Genomic DNA, 25216 nt, shown 5'->3' with positions numbered 1-25216 from the left:
GTAAGCCTTTCCTCAGCTGAGAGGTGCCCAGCTCTACCACCGGCTGCCTTTCAGGTGCTGTGGAGGACTTGCAGCTCATCTGCATATCCTTACAGCCTTCTCCAGGGTGACACCAGGTCCACTCCAATCCACTCAGGGCCTCCGCTCTAGGTGCCCAGCGCTCCCACCAGGTGCTGTGGAGGACTTGCAGCCCTTCTGCATTTCCTCACAGCTGTATCCGGGGTGACTCCAGTTCCACCCCGATCTTCCCAGGGCCTTCTCTCCAAGTGCACAGAGTTTCCAGGTGCTTTTTGGCTAGGATCAGGCGACCCTCAGGGGGAGGAATGCTGGCTTCGGCCTAACCCCTGGTAAGCCTTTCCTCAGCTGAGAGGTGCCCAGCTCTACCACCGGCTGCCTTTCAGGTGCTGTGGAGGACTTGCAGCTCATCTGCATATCCTTACAGCCTTCTCTGGGGTGACACCCAGGTCCACTCCGATCCACTCAGGGCCTCCGCTCTAGGTGCCGCGCGCCGGGCATTTTTCTCTTTGTATCTAATCTTTTTCCAGTTGCTAAAGTACCTTAATCGTTCATGGCCCCTATTCACATTCTCTTCTTAGCTCTGTCCCTTCCTAATTTTTTCCCTCACCCCCTACCTCTCTCCGCTACAGGAACTCACTTCCCATCCATTGACTTCATCACCTCACCTTCTCTCCTACCCTCTTCCTCCCTCTTGGCTTTTAATCTCCGTCTCTTTCTTCCCTCCATTTTGCCTTCCCCATTCCACCTAAATACCTCTCGCCTTCGACGCCTTCATGGCCACACCTCTCCTACCCTCCTCCGCTCTCTCTTACTCCTTCTCTTACTCTCAGCTGGTGACATCAATCCCAATCCTGGCCCTCCTCACCAACTATTATCCAAACTCTACAGATCTCACTGTGACCTCTCTAACCTCATCTCTATTCCTCTACTCCCCTCCTCTTCTCTGCCCTTCTCTTGCGCCCTATGGAATGCCCGCTCTATCTGTAACAAACTCCCCTATATCCAGGACCTCTTTATCTCGCGTCACCTCCATCTGCTCGCCATAACAGAAACCTGGCTCTGCCCTGATGACTCTGCTTCAGTCGCAGCCCTGTGCCATGGCGGTTATCTATTTTCACATACTCCTCGCCCTGCTGGCCATGGGGGCGGTGTTGGACTACTTCTCTCTCCCTCCTCCAGATTTCAACCCCTTCTTCCACCTCAATCTCACTGTTTTTCCTCCTTTGAAGTCCACTCTATCCGCCTTTTCTCTCCTCTGCCTCTTCGAATAGCGGTCATTTATCGTCTCCCTGATAAGTCCCTTTCATCCTTTCTCAGTGACTTTGACGCCTGGCTTGCCTTCTTCCATGATCCTTCCTCCCCCTCTCTCATCCTTAGTGACTTTAATATTCCTGCTAATGATCCTTCCAACTCTTATATTTCCAAGTTACTCGCTTTAACGTCCTCCTTTAATCTCCAACTATGCTCCACCTCCCCCACTCATCAAAATGGTCACTGTCTTGATCTCATCTTCTCCTCCAACTGTTCACCTTCTAGTTTCCTTGCCTCTGATCTTCCCTCCTCTGATCACCATCTTATAACTTTCACACTTAAATCTCCCCCCTCCCAGTCCCGTCCTATCTTATCTAATTTATCTAGGAATCTTCATGATATTGACCCTTCATCTCTATCCTCCCATGTTTCAAACCTCCTCTCTACTGTGGCACCATCCACGTCTGTCAACGAGACTGTTTCTTCTTACAACAATACTCTATCCTCTGCCTTAGACATTCTTGCACCTTTGATGACCCGCCCTGTAAGGCGTACAAAACCCCAACCTTGGCTGACTTCTAATATCCGCTACCTACGTTCCTCTACCCGCTCCGCCGAACGCCTCTGGCGGAAATCTCGGGCCCTTGCTGATTTCTTACACTTTAAGTTCATGCTGACCTCCTTCCAATCTGCTCTTTTACGTGCCAAACAGGACTATTATATCCAACTGACCAACTCTCTTGGCTCTAATCCTCGACTTCTCTTCACCACATTGAACTCTCTCCTCAAGGTGCCCCCTCCCCCAACTCCCCCTTCATTATCTCCTCAGACCCTTGCTGAATTCTTTCACAACAAGGTTCAAAAGATAAACCTTGTTTTCTCTACCTCACCACCTCTCCCTCCACTAGTCCGTTCCCCTCTCTCTTCTTCTCCTCATTCCCTTTCCTCCTTTCCTGAAGTTACTATTGAGGAAACTACACTTCTTTCTTCCTCAAAATGTACCACCTGTTCCTCTGATCCCATTCCCACCCACCTTCTTAATGCCATCCCTCCTGCTCTTATTCCTTTTATCTGTCACATTCTCAACCTCTCACTTTCCACTGCGACTGTCCCTGCTGCCTTTAAACATGCTGTGGTCACACCTCTCCTTAAGAAGCCTTCACTCGACCCTACTTGTCCCTCTAATTACCGACCCATCTCCCTCCTTCCTTTTCTCTCCAAATTACTTGAGCGTGCTGTTCACCGCCGCTGCCTTGATTTTCTCTCCTCACATGCTATTCTTGACCCACTACAATCTGGTTTTCGCCCTCTCCACTCAACCGAAACTGCGCTTACTAAAGTCTCCAATGACCTATTACTGGCTAAATCCAGAGGTCAATATTCCATCCTCATTCTTCTTGATCTTTCCGCTGCTTTTGACACTGTCGATCACAGCATACTTCTCGATACCCTGTCCTCACTTGGATTCCAGGGCTCTGTCCTTTCCTGGTTCTCTTCCTACCTCTCCCTCCGCACCTTTAGTGTTCACTCTGGTGGATCCTCTTCTACTTCTATCCCTCTGCCTATCGGCGTACCTCAGGGTTCTGTTCTTGGTCCCCTCCTCTTTTCTACCTACACTTCTTCCCTTGGTTCATTAATCTCATCCCATGGCTTTTCCTACCATCTCTATGCTGATGACTCCCAAGTCTACCTTTCTACCCCTGATATCTCACCTTGCATCCAAACCAAAGTTTCAGCGTGCTTGTCTGACATTGCTGTCTGGATGTCTCAACGCCACCTGAAATTAAATATGACCAAAACTGAGCTTCTCATTTTCCCCCCCAAACCCACCTCCCCGCTTCCCCCGTTTTCTATTTCTGTTGATGGCTCTCTCATTCTCCCTGTCTCCTCAGCTCGAAACCTTGGGGTCATCTTTGACTCTTCTCTCTCCTTCTCTGCTCATATCCAGCAGATTGCCATTTCTTTCTTTACAACATCCGTAAAATCCGTCCCTTTCTTTCCGAGCACTCTACCAAAACCCTCATCCACACCCTTGTCACCTCTCGTTTAGACTACTGCAATCTACTTCTTGCTGGCCTCCCACTTAGTCACCTCTCCCCTCTCCAGTCGATTCAAAACTCTGCTGCCTGTCTCATCTTCCGCCAGGGTCGCTTTACTCATACTACCCCTCTCCTCAAGACCCTTCACTGGCTCCCTATCCGTTTTCGCATCCTGTTCAAACTTCTTCTACTAACTTATAAATGTATTCACTCTGCTGCTCCCCAGTATCTCTCCACACTCGTCCTTCCCTACACCCCTTCCCGTGCACTCCGCTCCATGGATAAATCCTTCTTATCTGTTCCCTTCTCCACTACTGCCAACTCCAGACTTCGCGCCTTCTGTCTCGCTGCACCCTACGCCTGGAATAAACTTCCTGAGCCCCTACGTCTTGCCCCATCCTTGGCCACCTTTAAATCTAGACTGAAAGCCCACCTCTTTAACATTGCTTTTGACTCGTAACCACTTGTAACCACTCGCCTCCACCTACCCTCCTCTCTTCCTTCCCGTTCACATTAATTGATTTGATTACTTTATTTATTTTTTGTCTATTAGATTGTAAGCTCTTTGAGCAGGGACTGTCTTTCTTCTATGTTTGTGCAGCGCTGCGTATGCCTTGTAGCGCTATAGAAATGCTAAATAGTAGTAGTAGTAGTAATATGATAGAGGTCTATAAAATAATGAGCGGAGTGGAATGGGTAGACGTGAATCATTTGTTTACTCTTTCCAAAAATACTAGGACTAGGGGGCATGCGATGAAGCTACAAAGTAGTAAATTTAATACTAATCGAATTAAATGTTTCTTCACTCAACGTGTAATTAAATTCTGGAATTCACTGCCAGAGAATGTGGTAAAGGCAGGGTTTTAAAAGGGTCTGGACGGCTTCCTAAAGGAAAAGTCCATAGACCATTATTAAATTGACTTGGGAAAATCCATTGCTTATTTCTGGGATAAGCATCATAAAATATATTGAGCTTTTTTGGGATCTTGCCAGGTATTTGTGACCTGGATTGGCCACTGTTGGAAACAGGATACTGGGCTTCATGGACCTTTGGTCTGTCCCAGTGTGGCAAAACTTATGTACTTATGTATATATCAAAATAATCAAAGGTGCCCCTAGCCATATGTTTTCTACATTCCGTTTACTAGCTACCTTTCGAAGGTGTGTAAACTACTCTGCTAGAAGAGTGCCTGTAAACTTGAGCAAGACACCAAGGACTTCAAGAAAGAAAGACAGAAAATGTATTTATTGACTGATTGCATTTATACCCCACATTATCCCAAACAAGTTCAGATTCAATGTGGCTTACATCAAAAACTTTAAAGCAAAGCGCAATAAGGATTAAACAAAAGTAAGAAACAATAAGAGGTATAACATCATAGCAGCAGAAAGACTCATTTGAAAATAAACAAGCTATGAGAATTACAATTACAACAGTGACAAGGAATTCCCTAAATAAAAATACTTTCAACAATTTACGAAATTTTACGTAATCAGAAACACACCTAATTGACTTTGGGAGGGAATTCCATAGCTTATTAGCATGGTATGAGAAATTGGCATCATGAATTGATTTGTAACAGAGATTCCTACAATTTGGAAAATGAAGAAGTAGACAATATCTCAACGCAGGATGGGCACTGCAGCAAACGTTGCATATAATCAGGTAGAAGACCGAATAAAATTTGATAAGCAAGGGCACACAGTTTAAAGGAAGCCAATGCAACTTGATTAAAAGAGGGGCTGATTTGGTAAACCGAGGGGCTTTGCATACAAGACAGGCTGCAGTGTTCTGGGCTGTTTGAAGATTTTTGATGAGAGATTTTCAAACCCGAGTAAACAGCATTACAGTAATCAAACTTGGACAACAGTAACGAAATACTGAATTTGAAAAGAAAGGTCTCAGTCTTTTTAATCTCCATAGGGAATTAGATACTAGAAACTACCACAGAAACCTATGGTTCAAATGATAAATACTGGTCAATAGTTATTCCCAGGATTTTCAAGGTGGCAGAAAAAGAGTAAAACACATTATCAATACAGAAGTATGTGTTAGCAATTGGTTGAGCAGAATTAGTTAGGACTAGGAACTTGGTTTTGTCACTATTTAGCTTTGAAAGCCAGAAGATTCCATCAAATCTAAGCCAGATTTAATTCTTGGCAGGACTTCATTTAAGTTCTCCATAAATGGTAAGTAAAGTATAACATCATCAGCATAAATAAAGATGTTGAAATTCTCATGAATCTAGAAATCTACCTAGAGGGGCCATCATTATGTTAAACAGACTAGGAGAAAGCGGGGAACCCTGGGGCACCCCACATACAGAAAGAGCCAGGGTGAAGATAAATTACCAGATAACTTAACTTGATATTGTCTATAAGAAACCAGTAAATCATTGCAGGACTCCTCCGCAAATGTCAAACTGATCCATCAGGCCCAATAAAATATTATGGTTCATTGTATTAAAAGCACTAGATACATCAAATTGTAGGATCAAGATTTTCTTGCCCCAACCTAGGTCCATTCTAAAGTTGGTAATCAGGATGGTAAGGACTGTCTCTGGACTGTGTGAGGGTCTAAACTCTGACTAGTGAGAACTATGTAAGATACAGTGAGCCTGCAGGTAGTCCATGAGCTGACTTGACACTAGGCCTTCCATAACTTTACTCATGCTAGCCTTAGGGTTCCTTAGGAATAGACGTGAGAATTATTTTTCCTTTGTCTGTAGGGAATAAGCCCTAAGACAGCATGAAAGAAAGGTTAGACAAAAGACAACTAATGAAAAGGTCAGGTGCCGACTTCATTAGATAAGTAGACTTGACACGCTTTGAGGACTTCTCCTTAGAGAAAACAGAATACCTTCAACCATAGACACTGTAGTCTTGCTTCAATAAGAAAATCCAAGCAAATTCTAACACGTGTTGGATAAAGCCAATAAAATCAGGAAAGCAGCATAACTACTAAATACTGGGATCAGCTTATAGTCAGCCAAACCATGCCATTCTCTCTCCATCACTTCTCTAATAACTATATTTCCCTATTTCCCTGGCCAAAAATATCCCTCACCAGCATCTGAAAATACAATTTCCTGAACTTCAGATCTCTGATTTCTCCATGGATGCTTTTTTAAACAATGCCTAGCTTAGTAATCTATTGTTGCTTGCCACTGTATGCAGCCTAATTTGTCTTAATGCCCCTTTTTATTTTAAAAGCACAAGGAAAACTTTCAGGTATAAGATATCAATAGAAATCAAACAAAATAAAACATGGAAAAGAAAATAAGATGATACCTTTTTTATTGGACATAACTTAATACATTTCTTGATTAGCTTTCGAAGGTTGCCCTTCTTCCTCAGATCGGAAATAAGCAAATGTGCTAGCTGACAGTGTATATAAGTGAAAACATTCAAGCATTACTATGACAGTCTGACAGGGTGGGAGGATGGGGGTGGGTCGGAGGTATGCATGGGGACATCAAAGCATATCATTGATATTCTAACAGGATGGGTGTGGATAGGTGAGGGGTGAGGATAGGTGAGGGGAAGGTGATACAAAGGGGCTCATTTTCAAAGCACTTAGCCTCCCAAAGTTCCATAGAAACCTATGGAACTTAGCCTCCCAAAGTGCTTTGAAAATATGCCTGAAAGCGCTTTTTGACAATATTCATCAAACAGAAAAAAACATCCTAGACCAATCAAGCTTTCAGTTTCTGTAATGTAAGGGTGCATAATGATTCATGAACTAGAAAATCAGTGATTTCATTTTATCCATGGATTTTACCTACTGTGAGAATACAGAAAAAATCTTTGACAAAGAAAGCCTTTAAATGTCATCAGAATATACAACATATAAAAAATATCACAAAGATGGTCATTTTTTAAATAGTGCATAATGACATGTTATCACAAGTTATCTGCGGCAGTGCCCACAGGAATAAAATGAGCCCCAGATAATGTGTGATAACAGCATCATCACACGTTCTTGAATCAATATTGGAAACAATATTTCTAAAATAGATATGATTCTTACTCTGTCTGCTCGCCTTCATCTGGCAAAATATTTCTTGTGCACTGAAGAAGGTAGTTTCGAAGAAAAAGACCCCTTAAGGGATGCTGGACACCACGGCACATTTCCACTAAATCCTTCAATATATCTTTCCTGGACTGGGAAAATGACTTTACATAAACTACACCGACTGTTATAAGCAAGTAGCTAAAAAAGAAAATATCCAAGCAGAGATTTAATCATCATATTAAGTTTCAAAATATAAATTTTAAACAAGAAATGACAAGAGGTTATGCCCACAATTCCATTGAAATCAGTTCGGTGGTGAAGAGGAGTGGAAAAACACAAACATAAATCACATACTACCTAAACCTTCATAGGAAAGAATGGTTCAAATTATTGTGGGAGCAAAAGAAAAAAAAATGCTACATGCCACATATCTTCATCATTTAACAAGTTCACAACTTTGCAAAATTACCATAGTTGTCATTAAAAAGTTATATTAATACAGGGGCCAATCCAGTAAACTGTGCTACCCTTTAATGCAGCAGTTTACTCTCAATTTTCCCGCACTATTACTCACGATGCAGGAAAAAATATTAGCACAGGAAAGGTAAAATTATGTATCATACCTGATAATTTTCTTTCCATTAATCATAGCTGATCAATCCATAGACTGGTGGGTTGTGTCCATCTACCAGCAGGTGGAGATAGAGAGCAATCCTTTTGCCTCCCTATATGTGGTCATGTGCTGCCGGAAACTCCTCAGTATGTCGATATCCAAGCTCCATCCGCAGGACTCGGCACTTAGAGAATTACACCCACAAAGGGACACACTGCCCAGCTCACCACCGCCCAAAAGGGGGAGGGGAATTAACCCAGCTCATCCCCACACAAGTGGGGGAGGGGAATCCGTCCAGCTCATCCCCGCGGAGCAGGGGAGGGACACCACCCCGCCGATGCGGGGGGATCTGGCTTATCCTGCAACCGCGGGAGGAGCTGACTGACCCTAACACCGCCGAAGCGGGAGGGGTACAAAGCTGCCCTACAGCCGCACGAAGCGGGAGGGAGCGCCGGCAGAATTTATGTCTCAATCCAGCCCCGTAAAACGGAGGGGAGAGGAATGCAGCAGCTCACTGTAACACAAACTCATCTCAACTCTTGAAGAATCCAATTGAAAAAACTTGAACACGAAGTCCTCCTGAACAGGAACTGAAGACTAACTTGAATCTGAAATGCAACCAGAATATAAACAGTACAGATATCTGGGAGGGGCTATGGATTGATCAGCTATGATTAATGGAAAGAAAATTATCAGGTATGATACATAATTTTACCTTCCATATCATCATGCTGATCAATCCATAGACTGGTGGGATGTACCGAAGCAGTACTCACCCAGGGCGGGACATTGAAATCCCTGACCGCAACACTGAAGCTCCAAACCGGGCCTCCGCCCGAGCAGCCACAGTCAAGCGGTAATGCCTGGAGAAGGTATGGGCCAATGCCCAAGTTGCCGCCTTGCATATCTCTTCCAAAGAGACGGACCCGGACTCTGCCATCGAGGCCGCCTGAGCTCTAGTGGAGTGAGCCTTCAGCTGGATAGGCGGCACCTTCCCCGCGGCCACATAAGCCGCTGCAATGGCTTCCTTGACCCATCTTGCCACTGTAGGCTTAGCAGCCTGCAGACCCTTACGAGGACCTGCAAACAGGACAAACAGATGATCCGATTTCCGGAAATCATTGGTCACTTCCAAGTATCTGATAATGACTCGTCTCACATCCAGATATTTAAGAGCAGAGTATTCCTCTGGGTAGTCCTCCCTACGAAAGGAAGGGAGACAGAGCTGCTGATTCACATGGAAGCGAGAAACAATCTTGGCCAGTAAGGAAGGCACTGTGCGAATAGTCACTCCTGCCTCAGTGAACTGCAGAAAAGGCTCTCGACATGAGAGTGCCTGGAGCTCGGAAACTCTTCTGGCTGAAGTGATAGCCACCAAAAGACTGCTTTCAACGTCAGGTCTTTCAGAGATGCCCTCGACAAGGGTTCAAAAGGCGGCTTCTGCAAGGCTCTTAGCACCAGGTTGAGATTCCACGCAGGCACCACTGAGTGCAGAGGAGGGCGCAGGTGATTAACTCCCTTGAGAAAACGTACCACATCTGGCTGCGAAGCCAGGGAAGCACCCTTCAGGCGGCCCCTGAAGCAAGCCAGAGCCGCTACCTGGACTTTAAGGGAACTGAGCGACAGGCCTTTCTCCAGACCCTGTTGCAGGAACGCCAGCACTGAAGAAATTGGAGCAGTGAAGGGAGAAAGTGAGCCTGCTTCACACCACGCTGCAAAAGTACGCCAAACCCTGGCGTAAGCAGTAGAAGTAGAGCGCTTCCTCGCTCTCAGCATAGTGGCGATGACCTTGTCTGAGAAGCCCTTCTTCCTCAGACGCTGCCGCTCAATAGCCAGGCCATAAGACCAAAGGGGAGGGATCCTCCATCACCACGGGACCCTGATGCAACAGGCCCTGCTCCACTGGCAGCCGCAGAGGGTCGTCCACTGAGAGCCTGATCAAGTCCGCATACCAGGGACGTCTGGGCCAGTCCGGACCCACCAGGATTATCCGGCCCGGATGCTTTGCCACCCGGTCTAGTACCCTGCCCAACATGGGCCATGGCGGGAACACATAGAGAAGCTCTTGTGTCAGCCACTGTTGGAGAAGAGCATCTACTCCCAGAGATCGAGGGTCCCGTCCTCTGCTGAAAAAGCGCGGCACTTGGCAATTGGCCGATGACGCCATCAGATCTAGGCTCGGCTGGCCCCAGCGCTTCGTGATGTCCAAGGACGCCTGAGCCGATAACTGCCACTCTCCGGGATCCAAGGTATGGCGACTGAGAAAGTCCGCCTTGACATTCATGACTCCGGCAATGTGGGCAGCTGACAGCTGTTCCAGGTTCACTTCCGCCCACTGGCATAGATTCATGGCTTCCTTGGCTAGAGGGGCGCTCTTGGTACCTCCCTGGCGGTTGACATAGGCTACAGCCGTGGCATTGTCCGACAGGACCCGTACTGGCTTCAACGCCAGTACCGGGAGGAACTCCAAAAGCAACCGAATGGCTCTGAGTTCCAGGAGGTTGATAGACCACTTTGCCTCTGCAGGAGACCAGAGCCCCTGCGCTGTCCTTCCCAAGCAGTGGGCTCCCCAGCCCGTCAAAGAGGCGTCCGTCGTGACGACAATCCACTCCGGGGTCACAAGAGGCATCCCTGCAGACAACTTGTCTGTCTTCAGCCAGCAGCTCAGCGCCTTGCGCACTGCTGGGTCCAAGGGAAGGCGCACAACATAATCCTCCGACACCGGAGTCCAGCGCTGCAGCAGAGAGTGTTGTAGTGGTCTCATATGAGCCCTGGCCCAGGGCACTACTTCCATCGTGGCCGTCATAGAGCCCAACAGCTGCACATAGTCCCAAGCCCGAAGTGGAGAGGCTACTAGGAACTGGTCCACCTGAGCCTGAAGTTTGACAATCCGATTGTCCGGCAGGAACACTCTGCCCACTTGGGTGTCGAATCGAACTCCCAGATACTCCAGGGACTGAGTCGGGCACAGCTGGCTTTTCTCCCAGTTGATGATCCACCCCAGGGAGCTCAAAAGAGCAATCACCCGGTCCACAGCTTTGCCGCACTCTGCATAAGAGGGGGCTCGGATCAACCAGTCGTCCAGATAAGGATGGACTTGTACTCCTTCCTTTCGCAGGAAGGCCGCGATGACCACTATTACTTTGGAGAAGGTCCGCGGAGCAGTAGCCAACCCGAACGGGAGGGCTCTGAACTGGAAGTGTCGGCCCAGGACTGCAAAATGCAGAAAGCGTTGATGAGGAGGCCAGATGGGAATATGCAAGTACGCTTCCTTGATGTCCAAGGATGCCAGGAACTCCCCTGCCTTCACTGCCGCTATAACAGAGCGGAGAGTCTCCATGCGAAAGTGCCGAACTTTCAAGGCCCGATTGACCCCTTTGAGGTCAAGGATAGGCCGTACAGAACCTCCTTTCTTTGGTACCACAAAGTAAATGAAGTAACGTCCCTTGCCAAGCTGATCTTCTGGCACCGGAACGACCGCACCCAGGCGGATCAGATTGTCCAAGGTCTGCTGCACTGCCACAGCTTTGACCGGAGACTTGCAGGGAGAGAGTACAAACCCGTCTCTTAAGGGTCGGCAGAACTCTAGCTTGTAGCCGTCTCTGATGACTTCCAGCACCCAAGCGTCTGAAGTTACCCTGGTCCACTCGCCCAGAAACGAGGACAGGCATCCTCCAATCTGCACTGGGCCATGGACCAGGACCCCGTCATTGGGTACGAGACCCTGGGGGAGGACCGGAGGGCGCACCTCCGGGACGGCGGTCTCTGCGAAAGGAATGCTGCTTGGGGGAGAAATTCCTCTTGAAGGAAGAGGGGGCAGAGGAGCCCGACTTGCCCGGGCGGTACCGACGGGCTTCCTGAAACCGTCCTCTGGAGATACCGGGGCGAGCACTGGCCCGAGCCCTGACCTCTGGTAACCTCTTGCCCTTAGACATGCCGAGATCGGTCACAATTTTGTCCAGCTCGACCCCAAAGAGCAGCTTGCCTTTAAAAGGCAACTTAGCCAGGCGGGACTTAGAGGCGTGGTCAGCAGTCCAATGTTTCAGCCAAAGCCACCGCCGCGCAGAGACTGTCTGAGCCATACCTTTAGCCGAGGCTCTCAAGACATCATACAGTAAGTCTGCCAAATAAGCCAAGCCAAGCCCGATTCCAGGGCCGGCCAATCAGCCCTCAAGGAAGGATCCGAGGGGGAAGCCCGCTGCACAATCGTGAGGCACGCCCTGGCCACATAGGAGCCGCAAACTGAGGCCTGCAAACTTAAGGCAGCCGCCTCGAAGGACGACCTTAAGGCCGCCTCCAATCTTCTGTCTTGGGTGTCCTTTAGGGCCGTACCACCTTCCACCGGCAACGCCGTTTTCTTAGTCACCGCAGTGATTAAAGAATCCACGGTAGGCCAAAGAAAGGCTTCCCGTTCACTTTCAGGCAAAGGATAGTGGCGGGACATAGCCCTAGCCACTTTGAGGCTCGCTTCCGGTACATCCCATTGAGCCGAAATTAAGGTGTGCATGGCATCATGCACGTGGAAGGTTCTAGGCGGGCGCTTCGTCCCCAGCATAATGGCAGAGCCAACAGGGGCTGAGGTTGGGCAAATCCTCTGAGCGAAAGATCCGCGCTGCAGAGGGGTCATCCGCTCCATCCGAGCGGGAATCCGTCTCCTCCAAGGAATCCCCAAAGGACCGTTGGGAGAACTCAGATACGCTGCCCTCATCTACATCAGAGGAAACAGAGTCCTCTAAGGCCTGGGAATCCACCCGAGGGCGTTTACTTCCGGGGGCCTCAACCCCTTTATCGGACAAGGGAGAAGGGGCAGCGTTTTGCATAAGGAAGGCCTGATGCAGCAGCAAAATAAACTTGGGGGAGAAACCCCCCAGACTGTGCACTTCAGCAGCCTGGGCCACAGCCCTAGACGCACCCTCAACCGGCGCTCGCAAGAGCGGGGGAGAAACATGCTGCGCATCCAAGATGGCATCCGGCGCGACACTCCGCGAAGGAGCCGCGCGGGAAGAACGGCGTTTAACTTTAGCCGCTTTTTTGCCGTCGCCCAAATCAAGGGCGGCCATGGCATTAACGTCTCCCAGCTCAAGGGCGGCCCAAGAAGAAGCCGTCCGAGCAGAGTGGCCGGCCAAGATGGCGGAGGCGAGCAGCGGGGGATGGGCGTTTATGGCGGGAAAAAACCGCCGCACCGGAGGAAGACGCGGGACACTGACCGGCCTCCGAACTGACACCCAAGGGCGAATCAGACTTTAAGACCCCCGCATCCCCGCTAGAAGCGCACAGGCGGTCCGGGGAGCGATTCTTCGCGCCCTCACCCTCCGACGCCATAGGCCACGTGGAGATCGATCGGGGAACCCCCTGCCCGCTATAAAAAGGTAAAAATTACCTGCTTCTCGCTCCGAGCTGTAACGACCTGGTGTCCCAGTGAGTAGCTGCAATAAACGTTTAAATAAACGTCGAAATAAACGCCTTTAAGGACGTCCAAAATTTTTTTTTTTTTTTTTTAACGGAGCCAGCGGGAGGGGGGGAGAAAAGGAGGGACCTGGCGCCACCAGGTTTGCACTTGCTCAAGAAGAGCCCTCAACCCCAGGTACTCAACAAAACCTAAAAATTAGGCTTGGAGACCTAGCCAGAGCTGCTGCTGTGTGTGACCACCACCTGCTGAGATAGAGAACATACTGAGGAGTTTCCGGCAGCACATGACCACATATAGGGAGGCAAAAGGATTGCTCTCTATCTCCACCTGCTGGTAGATGGACACAACCCACCAGTCTATGGATTGATCAGCATGATGATAGGGAAATTAGTATTAAAAAAAATCACCGTGCTAAGGGTAATGCAGTGGGAATGCAAATCACAAAAAAATTTTGTTCCCAACGTATAAACCTGTACTAAAAAATCTACCACAAGGACAAAAAGGGGGTAAAACAAAACTTCCACAGCTATCAATACAGGAAAAGAAAAGGGTGGAAGAAAACAACAAAATCTACAACTGTGTTTACTCCTCTTGTAGGCTAAATCTTTATACCAGTTCAGGATGGCATAAAGATGAAGTTCCATACTTCACCTTAGATCATTCTCTGTTCCTGTGCTGCATCTCAGATCACCCAAGATGGCCCCAGACCACCCAACCCGAACTCCACAAAAACATTTTCTGATGGCTCAAATTGACCCCCTCCCTCCCACCATGCACCTCCAAAAACTGTTATGTAGGTTGTTGCATGTAGAAGCTACCCTAATTTTCAATATAAACATGCACACTTTAAAAATTACTCTGAAAAAACACTATATGCAAATAATTACACCTGCTACCTGATGTGTGTAGTTTTTCTGTGAAAATGTATGTGAATAATATACACAAATAGAATGGTCCACAAAAATTCTAAATAAAAAGCACTGCCTAGACCCGACCTCTAGGCCATCTCTCCTAAGTGAGGGTAAAAAGAATTTATCTACAGGGCTTATGTACTCACTAATTCTCATATTGGGAGAGCAATTTTTAAAAGGGGCATGTATGCAGAGTACTTTTTAAACGTATTTCCATCTTAACTTTGTTCGATTCTGCTGTTTCAAATATAAAATATAAGCCAAATAATTTAGAACATACAGTATGTGTAGAAAAATTTCTAGATGTGAATTTCAACTATCTTACCCAATCACACCTTATGCAAAGTAAATAAGCAGGCACAGTAACTTAGCTGATTTAACAGGAGGGTCACCTCATGCTTCTCCAATCATTTTTCTAGCATGATAGGCAGGAAAAGGTAATAGCTAATCAAATTAGCGCCATGTGTTGGCCAATACCATCTTAACTTGTTCTTGATCTCAGTTTTATAGTAATAATAATAAATCTTCCTGATCCAACTACCCTCCTCCAATCATGCACCTACTACTACTATTTAGCATTTCTATAGCGCTACAAGGCGTACGCAGCGCTGCACAAACATAGAAGAAAGACAGTCCCTGCTCAAAGAGCTTAATAGTCTCCTTTGTATGGCTAACAATAAGAAAGCCACAGTGTGACAGCCATATTACCAACATATTAAGTAGATTCTGGCTATGACCCAAGGGGAGTACTGAATTATATACTTTAGATAATCTGGTATAGTTTCTCCAGCAGGAGAAAAGCTTCTGCTTTATCCATGTCTAGAAGGATTCCAATAAAGGATAGCTTTTTTGCTTAAGTGGCATGGGATTTTGCTAAATTTATCACGAATCCCAATGACTGCAGTTAGGGCTTCATTCCTTAGGGAGATCGAGATTGACAGATCTGGCGGGGGAGCTACAAATAGCCAATTCGTCAGGTAAGGGAATACTGCAAAACCTCTTCCTTGTAGGTAAGCTACCTTAACAGCCCAACATTTGGTGAACACCCTGGGAGCCACAGAGTTTAAGAGGCAGGACTCTAATCAGTAGTGAGTTGCATGTGTGGTAAAGTGCCACTGGATGAATTGGAATGCGAGTGTAGAACTATGAGATCTAGCAAGTACAGCCAGAATGGTGGATAAGGCATTAATTTTGAACTTCTCTTTGCAAAGGAGGTGGTTAAGAGCAAAGATTTAAGTATAGTCCACCTGACTTCTTTGGGCTAAGAAATATCTGAAACAGAGCCCTTGATTTACCTCCTTGAATGGGTCTGGTTCTATTGCACTGGATTGGAGAAGCATGTTGACCGCTTCTTGAAGCTGGAACTGAGACTTCGGTGGATGGGTTGACATTTAATGAGATAGGCGATTCTGAGGACCTAGAGGGAGCATTTCCTATCTATATTTACACAAATATAATCTCTTAGGAGTCCTCTGACTAAGCTGCACTAAGAAATAGGCTCAGCACACCCTTAAATGGGCCTTTCCGCCATGCTAAACCCATTTTTTGAGTAGCCAACATAAAAGGCTTTCATTTTTCCCAATTTGTTTCATTAATGGCCATGCGCTAATGTTAACAAAAAAAAAAAAAAAAAAAGTTACCATGGGAGCATTTACCACCTCCTGTTTAGGTGGCAATGTGCACACACTAGCTGATTAGCGCATTAAACTAATTCAAAACTAGGGCTTCCACTCAGAAGTAAATCGGATGTATTCCTTCAAAGTAATCTGAAATACTGTTTTGTTAATTTATGAGAAGTACTTTTCTATCATTAGCATACATTTAATTCATAAGTCATGGCCATGACATACTCAAATATCAGTCAATTAATCAGCAGCATGTGACATGTCCTCATTACTTACAGCCTTGGAATGATATTTCCAGCATACTGTACAAGCTCATAAAGATCAGCCACTTTCCTTCCCTTGGCAAATTCATCTGTCAGGTACACTTCCAGATAATGCAGCTCATCAGAAATAGCCATGTCTTTTATTGAGATTAAGGATCACAATATATATTCTTAGTTATTCCTTAGGGGGTCTTTTACTAAAGTTTAGCTTGAGTTATCTGCAGCAGGGCCTATCTTATTCCTATGGGCCCTGCTCAGATAACAAGCTAAGCTTTAGTAAAAGACCCCCCTTAGTCCTTATATTTCGCAACCTCCTTTTTCAGGTTCTGAGCAGATATTATATACGAAATTTGAACATTAGCAAGGGAATAATGCTACAAATCAACCTATAATTAACTAAAAAAAGAAAAAAAATTATATATACTTTACATTTCATAAATACATGAGTTATTATAGGCGGTGCTTAATTTAAAAGATAAAAAGGAAGTGGAACTGACGGTGGAGTGGAGTGAGGTGAGGGGTGGGGCCAGGGCCAGAAAGCCCCCCTTAGTTCTTATATTCCGCAACCTCCTTTTTCAGGTTCTGTGCAGATAATATATAAGAAGCTTGGACATTAGCATGGAAATAATGCTACAAATCAACCTATAATTAAAAAAAATATATATATATACACACATATATATATATATATACATAAACATACATACACTTTACATTTCATAAATACATGAGTTGTTATTGGCAGGGCTTAATTTGTAGACAGAAAGGAAGTGGAATTGGGGTGGGGTTGGGGCCAGAAGTGAACTAACTTCTACACACACAATACTTCAATTTGTGGATTAAAAGGAAGCTGGTATGTACATATACTTGGAAAATGTATATATTTAATTTTTAAAATGTTACCAAAGAATATCATCCACAGTAGTACAAATTTGCAACATTAGCAACAAAATGTATTGGACTAATCAGTGTTTTCTCAACGTCTACATATCTGATACCATATAGTGTTCTCAGAAAGTTTTGGCAGCAGGGTGGCATGAAGGAGTACTGCCCTACAATGGCAAAAGGAAGCAAGTGTATTTTTAATGAAGCACTTGCTTCCTTTTGCCATTGCAGGGCAGAGTAGCTGGGATGGGGCAGAGGAATGATTAAATTTCCAAAGTCCTTTGGTATCACATAGTATAGCGTTCTTATGAGTTAAACATAAATGCCCTCTGTATCCACAAAAATCCAACTTCCTCTATGTAGTTTTCTGCTAGGTACTTGTGACCTGGCTTGGCCACTGCTGGAAACAGAATACTGGGATAGATGGAACATTGGTCTGACCCAATATGGATGTTCTTACGTTCGCCGCAAAACACCATGCCACTGGAAGGGTAGCGCACAGAAATATCCCTGGAACAGAGAAACTGTCCAGCATCGCCTCATGCCTTGGAAGTGTATAGGAAATCACGTAGCATTCACCTTAAGATGAGCTGAGCTCCAAGGAGCAGGAACACAGGAGGAAAAAAATATGCACATGCAGGGCACTGAAAAACCAGGGAACCCCTCCTCATGAACAGCCCAACAGATGGAGAGCCATCGGTTTCCTCCAAAGCGCTTCTCAGCTCACCATCTCCTAAACTCCCTCTGCATCTGAATAAAACAGACAGCCTACAGGACCTGTTCAGAATGAGTAGAAGAAAGGGGCCAGAAACCCCAACACAGCCACAATGAACCCCTCACCTCTGCAATGCAGGGAGTGAGAGGATAAACTGGAAGACAACAAACCACACCTAAGCACGCGGAGAACAGGCACTATGAGAAACCCAACCTGATTTGCTCATGTGCTATGGTTTTTGTTTTGTTTGGGGTTTTTTTTTTTAAACAGCGTAGCATTGCGCCAAAGAAAAGAACAAAACTCGGAGAATGAAGCATTTGAACCAACGGACAGCACAATTTATCAACTGAAAAGTTAAAGCACCATTAAAAAGTTTCAGATATTTTGACATGTTTCCTGCAGCCATACTATAATTTAACAGTGTGCAAAAGCTGAAGTAAACATGTTTTACCTTTGTATTTCCAGAGTCAGAGTACATCAGGAGCTAAAACTGAAGGCCTGGCCCCCCCCCCCCCCCCCCCACACACACAAAAAGGAGCATTCTTAGCCTAGTGCTTCTCAAACCAGTCCTCAGGGCATACCCAGCCAGTCAGGTTTTCAGGGTACCCACAATGCACATGAATGAGGATAGACTTGCATATCAAAGAGGCAATGCATACTACTACTTAGCATTTCTATATCGCTGCCAGGGTTACGCAGCGCTATACAAGTTTAAACATGGGGAAGGACAGTCCCTGCTCAAGAGAGCTTACAATCTAAAGGTAACAAGCTATGTAGTCAGTATAGGTATCATGAATGGGGAAGGTGGTTAGGCGCCAAAAGCAAGGGAGAAGAGATGGGCTTTGAGTAAGGACTTGAAAATGGGCAGGGAGGGCGCATGGCGTATGGGCTCGGGAAGACTGTTCCAGGCATAAGGTGATGCGAGGCAGAAGGGGCGGAGTCTGGAGTTAGCGGTGGTGGAGAAGGGTACAGATAGGAGTGATTTGTTCTGAGAGCGGAGGTTACTCCAACTTTGTCTGGCTTGGAAATATGAGCAACAAAATGGCACATGACGTTATTTCTACTTGGGACAACAGTATAGGTGTACCTTGTTTCCTGCCCAGATAGGACTGTGGGGAAATGACTGATCCCTGAAGCACAGTTATGCACCTTCATAAGAGAGTGGTAATGGTGATAAGGAACAGAGGCATTTACACCAGCTTTCAGTGGACATTGCTATCAGTCTAGTGGGTGCAAGGTCCTGGGCCACAAAGTACTCTATCTCTTAACACAAAAGATGGAAAAGGACTATGCTGTTTGGGCCTGCAAGCCATAGTTTGTCCACCTCTGCCTTAAAGACAGCCAAGTATTCTGGGCAACAGACTTGATACAATAGGACCTGGTGGACTCAACACATATCCAATGGGGTTGCTTCTTTTGAGGAGTTCTCTAAGATATATCTTTTTTAAGATGTTCTCTCATGATGTTTTTTCTAAACTTGTTTTTCTTGTTTGAAGATATATATTTTTTTTTTCTATGGGTATTTTCACTTTAAGAGAATCCGTTTTTACGTATTGAGTGAAGCGTGATCCAACCAGCTGTCTCACGTCATTAGTAATAAAAGGACGCTGTCGCCATTTTAGCTTTGCAACACGAGCCAGCACACAGTTTTCTGAGGCAGTAACCGGGTAAGCCATTAGCTATATTTAATAAATGCAAATATCAATGTGAGGCAAAGGGGCTTTCCTAGATCCTATATGACTACACTCTCTCTTTTTCTTTCTTTTTTTGTTTTGCATTAACAGATTTGGTGGCACTCCCCCTTGACAAAGTGAAAACGAAACGGGGACCTGTCGGGGTTTAAGAGCGCACCAACCTGCCTAAGCTAAGTGCTGTGTGTATTATAGTAATGAGGGTGTTGTAAAAGTTAAAAAGCTATTAGCCACATACGATTTTGTTTGTAGATTTAGGATGGTGGAGGCTAAGTCAATGATTAAGAAACAAACACGAATAAGCGATTCACTTGATAAGTGAGACAAACATTATCGTGTATAATATATGAGACTCTACCTCGCCTTAGTTTATTGTGATAGCCCTTGTGGTTATTTCACTTGCATTTATACACACTGTGTATACGTTTTGTTATCCTAGACATAAGCAGTGGATTTTCCCCAAGTCATTTTAATAATGGCTTATGGACATTTCTTTTAGGAAGCTATCCAAACCTTTTTTTTAAACCCAGATAAGCTAATTGCTTTTACTACATTCTCTGGCAACGAATTCCAGAGTTTAATTACACATTGAGGGAAGAAATATTTTCTCAGATTCATTTTAAATTTACTACTTTCATTTGTAACTTCATGGTGTGCCCCTAGGCCTAGTATTTTTGGAAACAGTAAACAAGCAATTCACGTCTACCCGTTCCACTCCACTCATTTTATAGACCTCTATCATATCTCCCCTCAGCAGTCTTTTATCCAAGCTGAAGAGCCCTAGCCGCTTTAGCCTTTCCTCATAGGGAAGTCGTCCCATCCCCTTTATCATTTTTGACGCCCTTCTCTATACCTTTTCTAATTCAACTATATCTTTTTGGGGATACGGTGACCAGAACTGCAAACAATATTCGAGGTGCAGTCGCATAAGTGATACAAAGGCATTAGAAACATCCGCATTTTTAATTTTCCATTCCTTTCCTAATAATACCTAACATTCTATTTGCTTTCTTAGCTGCCGCCGCAGCACACTGAGTAGAGGGTTTCAACATATCATCAACAATGACACCTAGATCCCTTTTCCTGGTCGGTGACTCCTAATGTGGAACCTTGCATCAAGTAGCTATAGTTCAGGTTCCTCTTTCCCACATACATCACTTTGCACTTGCTCACATTAAACAACATCTGCCATTTGGATGCCCAGTCTCCCAGTCTCATAAGGTCCTCTTGTAATAAGAGGAAGTGAAAAAGGACAGTCAGAGGGAAAGACAGTAAAAAAAAAAAAAGGGTGGGGGGGGGGGGGGGAATTGAAGACTGTATAGCAGGAAAGAAAGAGGCAGAAAAATAAATTTAAGAAAGCTGAAAGGAAAATTAGAAGAAAGGAAAGATAATGACAGGAAATCTTGGCAAGAGAGTTAAAAAGATGAAAAAAGCAGAAACAAGAGACTGGGACCAACACAATTAGAAAAGGTAAATGGCCAAAGGTAGAAAAAATGAATTTTAATTTTAGTTTAAAATGAAGTAGTGTGGTAGCTGTGTTAATAAATATACAAAATGGAAATAAGGTGATATCTTTTTATTGGACTAATTTTAAATACATTTTTGACTAATGTTTGGAGACCAAACCCCCCTTCCTCATGTCAGCACAGGATACAACAGAAGTATACTGTCCTGAACTGAGGAAGGAGGTTTTGGTCTCTGAAAGCTAACTGAAAAATGTATTTAGTCCAATAAAATATATCATATTTCCCATTTTCATCTCATAGTATAGTGATTAGAATATGTCAGTTTTGAAATTTACATCCATCATCTTTATATTTTGCACAGTACAGAGGGACATGCATCACTTTTCCCTTTCTCTGGTGTTGCACTGTGGCTTCTTGGGGGTTCAAGTTTAATATTTGTCTACACATTTCTATTTTGATTTGTGGTTAGTTATTTTATACTGCGTGAGGGTCTGTGTGTTCTGTGTATATGAAAAAAAAAAAAAAGATATGGTTTTCTGTTAGCATTAACTGTGAAGGATGGATCTGTGCTAATCTTGCTTCTTAAGTTTTCCAATAGGGTTTATTGACATTCTAGCACTCACTGCAATGTTTGTGGTGCTGTTTTTTCCTAAGTAGGTCCTTGTTATGTGACTTGTGGAAGTTACTGCTATTATGGTATGATAGACTTTCTCTTTAGGTCCTGAGTGACATTTGTACCATTTTGTATTACTTCACAGCATGCCTGGTAGTGGACTTTGGATTTAGATCACACCTTTCTCAGAAGTAGCTCAAGGTATAGTAGGGCATTTTCATGTTCCTAGAGAGCTTACAATTTAAGGTTTATACTTGATTCAATGAAGAGTTAAAATATTTGTCCAAGATTTCAAGGAGCAAAGTGGCCTCCGATTTGCAGCTGATATCTGTATTAGCTCTACCTAATAGTGTTAACACATTATCTATAGTAGATGTCCCTATTCTTTGGTAACTCAACCACTTACTAAAGACTAGCTGAGCTGAAGCCTGGTTGCCATTTGGCAACCTACCAAAAACATTAATGGGCAAGTTATAGTTGCCAGTAACCGCAGGATTTTTCATACAGTGCTGCTGGACATCACTGTTTACATGGCCAACAGGAGGAAACTAGACTGCCGAGCTAGGGCTGACTGAAAGCCAAGTATTAAAGCACTTGTCTATATTTCCAGAATACTACAAATACTTTTCTGTTTGTGTTGCATTGTTTTGACATGCACTATTTTGATTTTTTTTTGGTCTATAATTCCCTGATGTGTACTATAGAGTGTATAATACCATCAGTAACAGAGGTACTGGGTGAGGTAGCTGGTAGATAATGAAGGCGTCCTTCCCTGCTGTGTTCAAAATTTCCCTGACTTAAGACAAAGTGGTGCTTGTACAAGGGGAGCAGTGTTCCCTCTAAGTTGCACTATACATCCAGCAGTTGAGTAAAATTCAGAGTAGCTATAAACTTAAACTACAAGTGAACAAGGGAAAGCATGAACAGCATGGCTCATGGAATTCTTTCCAGCCTCCCTGCGAGTGTTTATGTATGTATGTGTGTGTTACCTGTAAGACGTACTCACAATATAACAGAAAATTTTTGCTCATCAACTCAGTCCTTAGAGGAACATTGCTCCAAATTCTCTCTATGGAACTTTAAGTCTAATTGCTTTGAAAATACGCCACATAGTAAACTATGTAACTTTGTAAGTCTATGTGCTTAGAAAATGAGCCTCTAAATGTAGGGAAACGAAAAATGTTCAAAACCCAAATTATGTTCAACTTAATATCACTTACATACTGTACTGATGATCAGACTAAAATCTTTACCATATGCATCTCAAATATTAATTTAAGACAAAAACACTACAATTCAAGACAGAAGCATCGCAAATCACAAACTAAAAGTGACTAACTTGCATTAACACATGTTTATTAGTAACTATGTCCTAATGTATGAAATGGGACTTGTGGCAAAGTAACGTATTAGTAGCATACATTAATAATTTTAGGCAAAAACATGCTGAAATTTTGTGGGGGGGAAAAATACCTGCATGCATCAAATTAAAAAAAAAAAAAAAAAGCTCAAATCTCCATTACATTCAAGAAACTGGGCATCCAATTACACAAATCTTGTTTTCTCAACACAGCTTATAAAGGGTACAAAGAAAGTTTTTAAGAAAGCTAACAGTAGTACCTTGAACAAAATAAAAGGAAAAGATGAAAAGTGCACCAAAATCCTACATCCTAGTGGTCCAGGCAAAGAATGAACAAACACATGAAAACATATTTGCATGTCAACCAATATCACCTATGAATTATGAGTATGAATTACCAAGGATTTCCCTCACAAATACAAAATGGAAGAAACTAATTCATAAATTAGGTTTCCACACAGCAATTCAAGAATTCCGCTTCTCAAAGGATACAAAGTTCATAGTAGCTCTTTGGAGACAGCATAGATGTTCGGAGTTCACCAAGCATATTGGAAGCATGTTTCAAAGCATCCATCAGCTTGTTTTTGTCCTGTATGAGAACATATGAATATACTGTTGAACTGCCACATGCACACATTTTAGAATGTTAACGACAGACAGACAAGGCAAACTCCACTGTAAAGAATATGTTATTAAACCCAAAATACCAACTTAACTTGTCTTTTGTGCCACTTTACCTCTATTAGGATTATTCTTGGTTGTCTCAGGAATCTAAACATTTTACTTGTTGGTTTTTCATAATTTTTGATCCCTCAGTAGCACTGTATGCTACCTTATGAGTAGACAGCAGGAGAGAGGGTCCAAAAGTACACAAATCCAATAGGCAACACAAACAAAGCACAAAAGGGCCTACAAGGTTGGAATAACGTAGCAATTTTAATGGAAGATGACCTGACACGGGCTGTGTTTCGGCATTCGAAGCACCTGCCTCAGGGTTCTAGAGACACAAATATATATTATTTAAAAAATATATTATACAACATATAGATGAGGCCAACAATAATATGTGCATAAGTGTATTAATAAAAGAATGTAAAACAAACACATATGGTTGTACAAAACATGAAAAAAAAAAACATACATACCAAATGATACAAGTTTCACTCTGTGTTAAGCGAGAGTATGATTCTCTGACAACAATCTGTAACTAATCTAGCAAACAAAAAGGGCCATTATGTTCATAAATAGAATAAAGGTAAAATACAAATCAATGTATAAAACATTTAAAATGAAACATATACTTCCAGTAATACAACTTTTTCTATGTATTAACACTTAGAGTGAAACTTGTATCATTTGATGTGTATGTTTTATTTTCATATGTTTTATACAACCATGTGTTTGATTTACATTCTTTTATTAATACACTTATACACATATTATTGCTGTCCTCATCTACATGTTGTACAATATTTTTTTTATAATTTTTTATATATATATATTTATATTTGTATTTATGTTTGTTTCTCTAGACTCCTCAGGCAAGCGCTTTGAGCGCCGAAACACGGCCCATGTCGGGTCATCTTCCATTAAAGTTGCTACGTTATCAACCTTGAAGGCCCTTTTGTGCTTTGTTTGTGTTACCTTATGAGTAGTCCCAGATTTATTACCAGTACCCAACTCCTACACCCAGCAAGAACTAGAAGTACTGTGAAGCAGGCCTAAGGAGAGATTACTTGTCCCTGTACAATACTGGTGCACATGTACTAAATTCCAAAGCAGCCACAGTCTATGGCACCTAGCCATGGCATTGTCCCTGAAATGGCTGGGCAAGGAGAGCTCAGGGAAGTAAAACAAAAATGAGTAGAAACAATTCAAAAGAGTCTTCAAATACAAAACAAGTACAAAAAATGTGTTTGCCTGAGGTCAACGGCTTGTTAAAATTATGATCTATAACATTCAAGAGACTGAACACTAGCAACAAAAAAGCTGCCTGTGCTTGCTTTCAGTCAAATAATGAAAAATAATGCCTATATTTTCCTGCAAATAAAAACTTGTTTAAAAATATTATAAATTCCGAAATATTACAACATAATACAACAATTTGCTCCTTTGAGGAAGGCATCTGGGAGTAGGAAATACAATTGCAAGTAACTTACACTGGATTTATTTTATCACTATACTGTAGTGAAAATAATCACGAACACAACGTATAGAAAAGTACAGCTGTACACTTGTTTACAGACTAAAACTTAAGATGACTTCCTTTATTAATAAGCAATGTACTTCATTCCATCCTAGAAGGGGCACATATCAAGGTTGTCCCCTATCACTGCTATTT

The 25216-nt window shown here is 43.7% G+C and overlaps 1 protein-coding gene across 1 annotated transcript in view; it reads right to left on the bottom strand.

The window, feature by feature from the left end:
• The window catches only part of VPS35 (VPS35 retromer complex component), a 131323-nt gene that overhangs the window by 81525 nt on the left and 24582 nt on the right, over positions 1 to 25216 (bottom strand). Inside the window, exons 3-5 of the mRNA XM_030204390.1 lie at positions 23368 to 23464; positions 16159 to 16282; positions 7339 to 7521 (exon numbers count right to left, since the gene is read on the bottom strand). Coding sequence (XP_030060250.1) covers positions 7339 to 7521; positions 16159 to 16282; positions 23368 to 23464 — 404 coding nt within the window. The remainder of the gene's footprint in view (positions 1 to 7338; positions 7522 to 16158; positions 16283 to 23367; positions 23465 to 25216) is intronic.

This window comes from Microcaecilia unicolor, chromosome 5 (genome assembly GCF_901765095.1).
Source record: "Microcaecilia unicolor chromosome 5, aMicUni1.1, whole genome shotgun sequence".
NCBI lineage: Eukaryota > Metazoa > Chordata > Amphibia > Gymnophiona > Siphonopidae > Microcaecilia > Microcaecilia unicolor.
This window is presented reverse-complemented; position numbering and strand designations above follow the sequence as displayed.